At 37.8% G+C, this 10,684-nt stretch overlaps 1 protein-coding gene across 2 annotated transcripts in view; it reads right to left on the bottom strand.

Moving 5' to 3' along the window:
* Window positions 1-1,423: 1,423 nt before the first annotated feature.
* Window positions 1,424-10,684, bottom strand: part of ccdc93 (CCC complex scaffolding subunit CCDC93) — a 64,348-nt gene continuing 55,087 nt past the window's right edge. For both annotated transcript variants that reach the window (XM_043694006.2, XM_043694007.2), the window contains 5 exons: window positions 10,558-10,640; window positions 6,126-6,163; window positions 4,768-4,852; window positions 2,969-3,082; window positions 1,424-1,734 (listed from right to left, as the gene is read on the bottom strand). In XM_043694006.2, the coding sequence (XP_043549941.2) occupies window positions 1,678-1,734; window positions 2,969-3,082; window positions 4,768-4,852; window positions 6,126-6,163; window positions 10,558-10,640 (377 nt within the window). In that variant the 3' untranslated portion in view covers window positions 1,424-1,677. The remainder of the gene's footprint in view (window positions 1,735-2,968; window positions 3,083-4,767; window positions 4,853-6,125; window positions 6,164-10,557; window positions 10,641-10,684) is intronic.

Genomic DNA, 10,684 nt, shown 5'->3' with positions numbered 1-10,684 from the left:
CAAGTAAAATACCCACTTATTAACCTTTTATTCTCAGACAAGAGGAAAATCATTACAGATCACTGTAAAAACCCTATAATACTGAATACAATCAAGGCTTGGAATATAATGCGGCAAAATGAGGGTAATTCACATAAAACATCCCCCTATGCACCGATAGTGGGAGCATGGGGATTCCAACCGGGGTTAACAGATGCCACTTTTAAACTCTGGAGATCCAGGGATATCTCATGTCTCGGGGATTTATTTAAAGATGGGGTCCTGATGTCTTTCGGACAGCTGCGTCAGAAATTCGGATTACCCAATGGAGACCTCTTTCGATACTTCCAAATTCGAGATTTTATACAGAAGACGACTACGTTATTAGATAGTCTTTATAAATCCGATAGAGAATGTAGTGTCCTACGACCAGTGGGGGTATCTTCCGTCAGTAATATTTATCATTTGCTACATGATGAAGTATCGGGAGATATGGATAATCTGCTTAAAACATGGGATCAGGATCTGGGACTAGAAATCTCCACAGAAACGTGGAATGATATCTGGGAAAATGCTAGAAGAATTACTATTTGTAACAGAACCCAGGCTATCCAGCTGAAGATACTTCATAGGGCCCATATAGCACCGGTTCGATTGGCAAAATTTAAGGCAGGAGCATCTCCAATGTGTCCTAAATGCAAAATAGAGGTGGGCACTCTTGTACATTGCTTATGGACCTGTCATAAGATCCGTAGATATTGGACTAAAGTAGCAAGTACCCTGACAGAAATTTTAGGAACGGAAATAAAAGTGGACCTCGTATCTCTCCTCTTGGGCTTTTCGAACTTTCCCTCCCTGGACATGTACGGGAAGAGACTATTTTCTATTCTTTCTTTCTGTGCAAGGAAAAATATTTTGATGAACTGGGTGGCGGAGGGCCCCCCTGGACTTTCAAATTGGCACAGACTAATTATGGAATGTATTCCCCTTGACTTCCTTACAAATATGGTGCACCGAAAGACCGAATTATTTTATAAAATATGGCAGCCCTTTTTGAATTACATAAATACAGATATTTCGGCTATCCTAACAAGGGCTTTTATTTAATTGAGACTACAAACCTGGGTGGTCCGCGGCCCCTCGGGGGAGGAATCCCGCACGAATACGGGTTTTATCATATCTGATGTTAACACATCCCGAGCATGTAAGAGACTTAAATATACACCCTGGTTAGTTGTAGGTTAGATTAGTAGATAGTTGAGTTTTGTTTGTTTGTTTTTTTTTCTTTTCGGTTTTTTTTTTGTTGTTTTGTTTTTTTTTGTCAAATTTTGGCTATTGTATATTTGAGTTAATTGTATATCAATGTTTATATCTGAGAGTTTTGTTTATTTTTGTAAACTTGTAAAAATGTTAAATTTCTAATAAAAATATCTATAAAAAAAAATATTGTAATAATTTTTATTATATAGATTGCTTCGAAACTATAATACAACAGATTTGCTCAGACAAATTTTATTATCTTGCTGATAAAGAAACATGTTAACTTTTCACTTGAACAAATTCCACTTGAACAAATATAAGGTGATATGATACATTCAGTTCCATGTTCCTATTCCTTTGTTTCTATTAAGTAATAAATTCAGGCCACGGATTTGAAAGATGATAGCAGGTCCACCCTTGGATCCCCAGTGAGATCATTCAGGAAGCCCCTTTGGTCCTCATTTTAGTCAATAACATTTCATTTATATGACATTCCTGCAAAGTAAAGTAAATTAAATAGTATAAAAGGTTCTTGAGCAGAGAAGGTAATTATAAGAAAATAGATGATTTTGTATTTGACAAACTGACTGCTTGAAAAAAAAATCATTTGAAAGTGATTATTCAGCATCCACCGTGGTTTTGGTGGACTGCACAGCAATAATTTTGCAGATAAATGTAATGTTGCAGTGTGTGGTAATCACAGACTGCAAAACTGTAGTAGTTAGTGATAGCACAGACCAAGTTGAATTATTAGGCAATTTGGTTAAATTTACATAATTTGATTGAATAATGTAATGTATAAATCAAATTGAGTTTAGCACAAATCAATTGTTGCTTCTACAATTACCAAACATGAGAATCTTTGCTCCTGACCAAACCATTAGGCCATATCAAAGGCCTAGTTTCCTGGAGTACTATATTCTAGCCAAACTGTTCCTTTTAACTCACTGACCTGGAGACCACTTTCTCCTGTCGCTGCTAATTATACCAGTTTACAAACCACCTACATCTGGCAACCAAGAGAGCCTAACTCCCAGCGAGAGGGAGATGGGGAGGAAAGAGAAGAGATAGAAACTACAGAAAAGGAGATTAAACAAAAGAACAAGCATTTGTAAATAGAAATACAAAAACAAAAGTGGGGGTGAAAAAAAAAGAAATTTACAAAGGAAGCAGCAAGTAAACAGGTTAAAATAGACAATTTTGAATCAATGTTGAACAAATGTAAGTCTTGGTGCTTTTACATTAAGGTAATCGTTTGGTTCCATATAATTACTGAAGCCGTTCCCTCTCCTCTAATTAATATAAGCATATAGACATTACACCTCCGAAGTTTTAACAAGAACTGATATTTGTTTCTTTTCTATATTATTTTCCCCTGACCCCTTTAGACATTTTCCAGAATTATTCAGTTGGGTGCTTTGGTTTTCTCTCATTGGCAGATGCTACAACACATCTACAGTTTCACCATGCAATAATTCCTGGGCAATGACTCACATCTGCTGTTCCATGGCTGCATGGTCGTGCATCAAACACTAACTAGGATTTCTGCCTAATTACCTTAAAGCATACTAAAAAATCTGATTGTTAAGCGCTAAAGATTTTCTTTCAGTCTCCTTCTCATTTGTCCTTCCCTCCCATAATTCTCAAAGCATACCACTCAAAACTACAAATGACATGCAATATTAGCCCTGCAAATTTTAAACTTTCATGAGTGACAAAAACGCATTACCTCTTTAAATTCTTTAACAGTTTTAAAGTACAGACGCTGTTTCTCTAACAGTTCAAGGTACTCATCATTCAGCTGGTCACGTCTCATTTTGTTTTCTTGCTTTTTCTTCTCCAACTTTTGGTTGGGGTGGAAGACAGGATACAAGAAAGACCAACAAAATTAAAAGAGTACAGAAATATGAAAGCACTAGTAAACAACTTGCAATTAGGATTTTATTATTTACAGCTGCAGGAGTTTAATTTAGATAACTGTGAGGTGCAGCAGTTTGGAAAGGCAAATCAAGGTAGGACTTACACAGTTAATGGTAAGGTCCTAGGGAGTGTTGCTGAACAAAGAGAGCACAAGTGCAGGTTCATAGTTTCTTGAAAGTGGAGTCGCAGGTAGACAGGATAGTGAAGGTGGTATTTGGTATGCTTTCCTTTATTGGTCAGAGTATTGAGTACAGGAGTTGGGAGGTCATGTTGCGGCTGTACAGGACACTGGTTAGGCCACTTTTGAAATACTGTGTGCAATTCTGGTCTCCTACCATAGGAAGGATGTTGTGAAACTTAAAAGGATTCAGAAAAGATTTACAAGGATGCTGGAGGGTTTGAGTAACAGGAGAGGCTGAATAGGCAGGGGCCATTTTCCCTAGAATGTAGGAGGCTGAGCGGTGACCTTATAGAGGTTTATAAAATCATGAGGGGTTGGAATATGGTAAATAGACAGGGTATTTTCCCTGTGGTGGGGAAAGTCCGGAACTAGAGAGCATAGCTTTAGGGTGAGAGGGCAAAGATATAAAAGGGACCTAAAGGACAACTTTTTCATGCAGAGGGCGGCACATACATGGAATGAATTGCCAAAGGAATAGTGGAGGCTTGGACAATTACAGCATTTAAAAGGCATCTGGACGAGCACATGAAAAGGAAGGGTTTAAGAGGGATATGGGCCAAGTGCTGGAAATGTGACTAGATTAATTTAGGGTATCTGGTCAGTATGGACAAGTTAGACCAATGGGTCTGTTTCCGTGATGTACATCTCTGTGACTCCAAAAGTATCAATAGTGTTATGAATAATACAAGGAATATGTTGCCTTACACTTTCGATAATTGGAGGTGCTGAGTTTTGGGCAAAATATTAAATAGCTAGGCTAGCTCAGTAGGTAATACACTATCTGGATAGTAGCAGGTTCAAGTGTCCTGTCCAACATTTATACCTCAACTAGCATTACAAAATACATATCAAATCGTCATTCACATCATTTCTAATTTTTGGGATCTTGACAAATGCAAACTGACTGGGAACAATTAAGGCATTTCAAAAAGTAATTAAATAGTGGTGAAAGATTCTGGGGCATTGATGAGGAAATATTAAGAAGATACAAGCTTTAGTCCTTTCCGGTATCTAATGTGGAAGAAATTAGATCCACATAATTGGGTTACTGAAAAGAGACATGAACTCAGTTGGCTAAATGACTGACATTGGTGCTGTAATGGGTTCATGACAATACTTCCTCCAGAATTCAAAGCAGCATTTTATTTAGCTCAGTTGATTGCTACAGTTTCAATCATTTACTTTATTTGTAGAACCAATCTAACCTTTCTTTAAAAAAAATACAATCACTACACTCTGCACTCCGGGTATGCAACTTTGTTTCTGCCCTTATCTCTAACACTGTTGAAATCTTTTCAATTCCATCATCATTCCACACTAACTGGCTTGGGTTTCTCTATTCCCTTTCTAACATTCATTTTTTTCCCCAAATGAAAATTAGGGTGACCAATAGTTTCATATAGTATGACATGAATGAAATTTATTACCTTCATGCGATTTTGCTTAATACCTTCCACAATCTGTTCCATCTGCCGTAAGAACTGGTCTCGAGAAGCTGTAGCAGCCATAGCCCTGAAACATTTCAGAATAGACATTTATGAAAACATTCCACAGTGCAAACGAGAGAGAGAACGGGTTCCAGATGCACGTTTAATGCTATAGGCTAATTTGACAGTTTCCTGTTGAAGGGCAAAGAATTAAGCTTTGTTCCTATTCTTTTTCACATGTAGATATTGTATTGTTCTCCACATTTGTGCATCCAAAGAAAATAGGCAGATATTATATTACACCATCACTTGCTGCACTAGTAATACTAAACCACAATGTCCCGCAGGTTCTCCAATTTATCATTGTCTTAGAGTAAGGAATGTAGAAGGTTGACCTATACCAAGTTTAGAAGACTGGGGGTAATCTTATTCAAAGATACAAGATTCTGTGAGGATTGGATGAGGCAGTTGCCAACATGTTTGCCCAGGAAGGTCTAGAGCTAGAGAGCACTGTTTAAAAATTGGTCTTCAATTGCTCAAGAATTGTTTTTCTCAGAGTGACTAGTCTTTGAAATTATCTTCCCCTAAAGAAGCAGAGACTGTGTTATTGACAATTTTTTTTGATCAGTAAGGGAGTCAAGGGATATGGCATGGCAGGCTGGACATTGCAGTTACAGTAACTGGTAGGTCATCATAACTTTTTTGAATGGCAGGGCAACCTTGAGGGGCTGAATGACTTACTGTTGCTGCTATTTCTTACCATCTTATGGGAAGTTCCTTTCTGTGATCAGAATCTTAGTAAGGAAATGTTAAAAAATTTAGATTGGAAAAGAAAAACCACAAAGTAGCATTGTCAATAAGGGGAGACTGGACAGCATTCCCATGGCCAGTTTTGCATTACTTAGAGGCAGCTAAACAGCACATTTTGGATGGATTTTTTCTTAATTGAACATGCTTCTGCCTTCTTTGTAATTGGTTTGTAACAACTCAGCTCAGTCACACAGTAAGTCGCCCAAGTAGCTTGTCTAACCATTTATCTTCAGTTAAATGATTTCTGGCAAGTGCTGTTAAAAGCTTCCATTCTTAAAACAAAACCAATTCACCAGCACATAACTGAAAACATAAAACTCTTACTAACTCAAGTTCCCAAAAAAGCCTATTAATTTTTTTCATAAATGCTTTTCATAGGTTTAGGGTAAAATTATTCTGTTGATTAAATAGATTTCCTTCATTCTTCCATTTGGAGCATATAAAGGACACAAACAGGTCTAAGAATGCAACATAATTAAGAAATGAGTGCTTATATCCTCAGTACAAAACAGTATCCTCATAGTGCATTCAATTTGCACAGTACTTACTGTTGGAAGTTATCATGAATGGAATTCAACAAGTTAACCTGGCAAAAAAGAAAGCTAAATCAGTTGTTCTGGCAAGGACTGTTAAAATATTCATGCAGAGTTCACAATTCTACTAAAGTTTTTAGTCCTTAATGAGCTTCATATTTTGTGATCAACAAACTTGCTCGCACCAAAGTAAAACATAGGTACAACTAATGTTAATTAAAATCCTCACAAAAAGAAAAAGGTGCAGCAGTGGAAGCCCATCAAATAGCAGCTAGTCAACTATTTGTGAGCATTGTGAGGATGAAAACAATTAAACAACTTTGCTACTAATCTAAATCAGTCAACGCACTAATGTTTGTGGATGTAGGTTTGCTCGCTGAGCTGGAGGGTTCATTTTCAGATGTTTTGTCACCATACTAGATAACATCTTCAGTGAGCCTCTGGATGAAGTAACATCACTGAAGATGTTACCTAGTATGGTGACAAAACATCTGAAGATGAACCTTCCAGCTCAGCGAGCAAACTTACATCCAGAACCTCAACCTGAGCAACAAATCTTCTCAAAACTCAATCTAATATTTGTTTGAGTACTTTTGTAATATGAAAGCATACACCTACATTTATGATAGCCATTTAAACAAATTCAACAGCTATTAGGTTAGTGCAAATCCAGTTGTCAAGATGAGAGAAACAACTGGTCAAGCCCAACAAAATTAATTTTACTGAGCAGTATTCAGTGCAGAACTTAAAACGTAGTTTTCAATTTTCATTAATAATCTTGTCCCAGGGGCCCTCTTGTGCTACAGTGGTAGTATCCCTACCCGAGTCAGGAGGCCTAGGTTCAAGTCTCACCTACTCAAGAGGTGTGTAGTAATATTTCTCTCAACAAGCTAATCTGAAAAATAGGTTTTAAAAAAAACTTGCTGGTTGACTAAGTTCAAACCCCGAGGAGCAGGAGAATCGACGTTTCAGGCATAAGCCCTTCTTCAGGGCTTATGCCCAAAACGTCGATTCTCCTGCTCCTTGGATGCTGCCTGGCCTGCTGTTTTTCCAGCACATTTTTCAACTCTGGTACTCCAGCATCTGCAGTCCTCACTTTCTCCTAAGTTCAAACCCCTCTCAGATTTGCTGAATATCTACCTTAAACATTAGTGATAATGTAGTTTAATTTACATATGCTGCCTTGAAAAAATGTTGCCTGCAGAAAGTTGGTCTGCAAATCCCTATTTGAAGGAGAAAGTGAGGAGTGCAGATGCTGGAGATCAGAGTAAAAAAAGTGTGGCGCTGAAAAAGCACAGCATGTCAGGCAGCATTCGAGGAGGAGAGTTGACATTTTGATTGACATTCCTGATGAAGGGCTTATGCATGAAGCGTCGACTCTCCTGCTCCTCGATGCTGCCTGACCAGCTATGCTTTTCCAGCACCACACTTTTTGACTCTAACCCCTATTTGAAGGTAAAGTTTCTAAATCAAGCTTAGAGACACACCACACAGAAGAGAAGCATTTAAACCATCATGTCTACTTTGGCAAAAAATAAAGAATGAGGAGGCTGGAAATTTGAAACAAATAGCTGGAGAAACTCAAGATCTGGCAGCATTTGAGAAGAGAAAACAATGTTTCAAGTCCAGTGAGCTTTCTTCAGAATTGATTGCATCTCGGTAAAGATTGGTATTTATGCTGAAGTTTTTTTTGGGGGGGGGGGGCCTTGCAGAGGGAGAGGAGTAAACAATAGATGGAGCCCAGAGGGAGCGAGAACAAAATTTGGGCTGACAAAAGAATGGAGAATGCTTAGAACTGGGGAAAAGGAAAGCTAGTAACGGTCCCCATGTCGTAACATGTCTAATCAGGTTGATTAAAAATATCCACAACAGCATGTAGCTGGCACAAGCAGTAAAATTGCTCTCAGTGCAGTGACAGCATTTCTAACTTCCAGCCAGAAGACCTGGATTCAAGTTCCACCCACGTCATAACACATCTGAACAGATCAATTACAAATGTCTACTAGGAGGAATTTGTAGGGTCTTTGTGATGTGGTGGTTGTGTCCCTACCTTTGAGCCAGGTGGCACTGGTTCAAGTCCACACTCCAGAGATAACATCTTTGAACTGGCTGATTAGAAAATATCTACCCTGAGGAACTCATGCAGAAATATTCTAGAACTGAGATGATAGATCTCCAACAACTACAACAAATCTCTGTGACAGGTACGACTGTAAGCAGATATACTTTTCCCTTTGACTCCCAGCGATTCCAGTTTTGTTAGGGATCCTTGATGCCACACTATGTAAAACACAGACTTGATGATAAGGGCAGTCACTCATGTCACCTCTGGAATTTAGCTCCTTTGTCAATGTTTGACTCAAAGTTGTCATGAGGTCAGAAGCTGAGTGGCCTTGGTGGAACTGAAAGGGAGGATCTGTGAGCAAGTGAGCAAATACTGCTTCATAGCACTGTTGATATGAACGATTATCCAGTGTAGACTAATGGAACAGTAACTGGTCATATCAGATATGTCTTGCTTTTTATTTACATACCTGGGCAATTTCCTGCATAGTTGGGTAAATGCCAGCATTGTAGCTGTTTTGGAACAGTGTGGCTAGAGGGGTAGCAAGATATGGAGCATATATCTTTAATATAATTGCTTAATGTTGTCAGAGTCCACAGATTTTGCAGTATTCAGTGTTCCTAGCCTTTTACGGATATCACACGAAATGAACTGAATTGATTGACGACCAGTAATGTTGAGGTATGGAGGAGGCCAAGATGTATCATCCACCTGGCACTTCTGGCTAAAGATTGTTAAGAATATTTCAGCCTTATCTTTTCCATTGAAGGGCTGGGCTCCCCCATCAATTAGAATGGGAATATTTTTGGAACCAGCTCCTCCAATTTCACTGGCAGAATGGATAGTTTGAAATGTAGAACAGCACCAATAGTATGGATTCAATTCCCACATCAGCTGAGGTCACCATGAAGGACTCTACTTATCAACTTCTTCCCTCACCTGAGTCATGGTGATCCTCCAGTTAAACTACCAGTCATTTTTCTCTAATGAGAGAACAGCCCCATGGTCCACTAGGACTATGGCAACTTTATCTTTACAACCAGACAATGAATTTAATCTTAAAAGTTTTGAATTAAAATTAAAAGATAATTAGTCAACCTTTCTCAAAAAAATGTTTATTATTCCTACACACAGACCGTAACTGAAAATAATACGTCACAAGATACATTATTAGGTGGTGTTTTATGGCTCCCAAAACACTTAAAATTTATCTGCAGCCAGTATTCTATGTCAAATTATTTTTATTCTTTGAAGGAATTTTCTTTTCCAAAGAATTAGCTGCTGGGAAAAAAAAATCAGTAACATCTCAGGAAAATGGTGAGATGATAGTATGGTAAGGAACTACCATTAGGGATGTCTTGAATAACAGTAACTGATGATTAACTCAGAAGGACCAGGAATAAGTAGAAGTCAGAGACAGTATAATAAACTGTGATAAATAATAATAGGATAACTGTGTCAAAGTAGAATAAGAGAAGGGGAGAATAAAGTAGAATAAAGTAAAAAAAAACCTTTGAATTGCTTTACACAATGGTGAGGTGTTCAAATGCTCTGCAAATCCGATATATGCAAATGACCTAGTGCGTGCATTTTCTTTCCTCATGCCCTTTTCTATGTTAGTGATGAGCTATACATGGTTGAGATAGACCTCAGCTTTGTGCATGCTTATGCACATATTTAACTTTTGTAATATTAGAGGTCTTCTGCATGTGCAATCTTAACCTGGCAATTTCGGCAATAATATTTTTAGAAATTCATTTTTGGAATGTGGCATTGAAGCCAAGGCCAGAATTTATTGCCTATCTGCAACTGTTCTTCAGGTGTTGGTGATTCTTGAAGCACTGAAGTTCATGCAGTGTAAAAACACAATTTTGTTCAGTAGGGAATTCCAAGATTTTGATCCAGTGACAGCATGATAATGGTTCCAAGGACCATGTATGTTTTGTAAGGAAACTTGCAGGTGGCAGCATTTCCCATGCACCTGCTACAGTAAAGGTTTGAGGTTTGGAAAATGGCAAAACCTTAAGTTACTGCAGGGCATCTTGTGAATGGCACATTTGCCACTATGCTCTGGTAATAGTGAGAATAAATGTTTCAGGTTGTAAATGATAAGAACACCACCAACTTGTTTTCTCTCAAACTAAAAAAAAAAGTGTTTTCATATTAGCTCTGAATAGCACAAACAAGAAAACATTAGTAACATAATTTTAGATTGGTGACTAATCTCTTGGGCATTTTATTATTTTTCACCTGCCAATGCAGTACTTTGTTTTTTCATAGGATATAACTTTTAGTTAACTTTGGATGAGCTTATTTGTCACAATTACTTGTGTTAAACCAACAACTAAAGTATGAAGCAAAGGTTGGTTTTGATTTCCTTACCTCTTTTTCCAAGTACACTTTTTTATCATCAAGTGTATTATAGAGTGTGAAGAACTGCTTTGTTTCCTTGTGAGTTGCTGCAACTACAATAGAACAAATTGGCACCAACAATAGATTCAAGGCTAAC

This window comes from Chiloscyllium plagiosum, unplaced genomic scaffold, assembly GCF_037043375.1.
Source record: "Chiloscyllium plagiosum isolate Xiang-an unplaced genomic scaffold, Cpla_swu_hap1 HiC_scaffold_7, whole genome shotgun sequence".
NCBI classification, from domain to species: domain Eukaryota; kingdom Metazoa; phylum Chordata; class Chondrichthyes; order Orectolobiformes; family Hemiscylliidae; genus Chiloscyllium; species Chiloscyllium plagiosum.
Note: the sequence above shows the minus strand (reverse complement) of the source record. Positions and strands in the feature narration are given on the sequence as shown.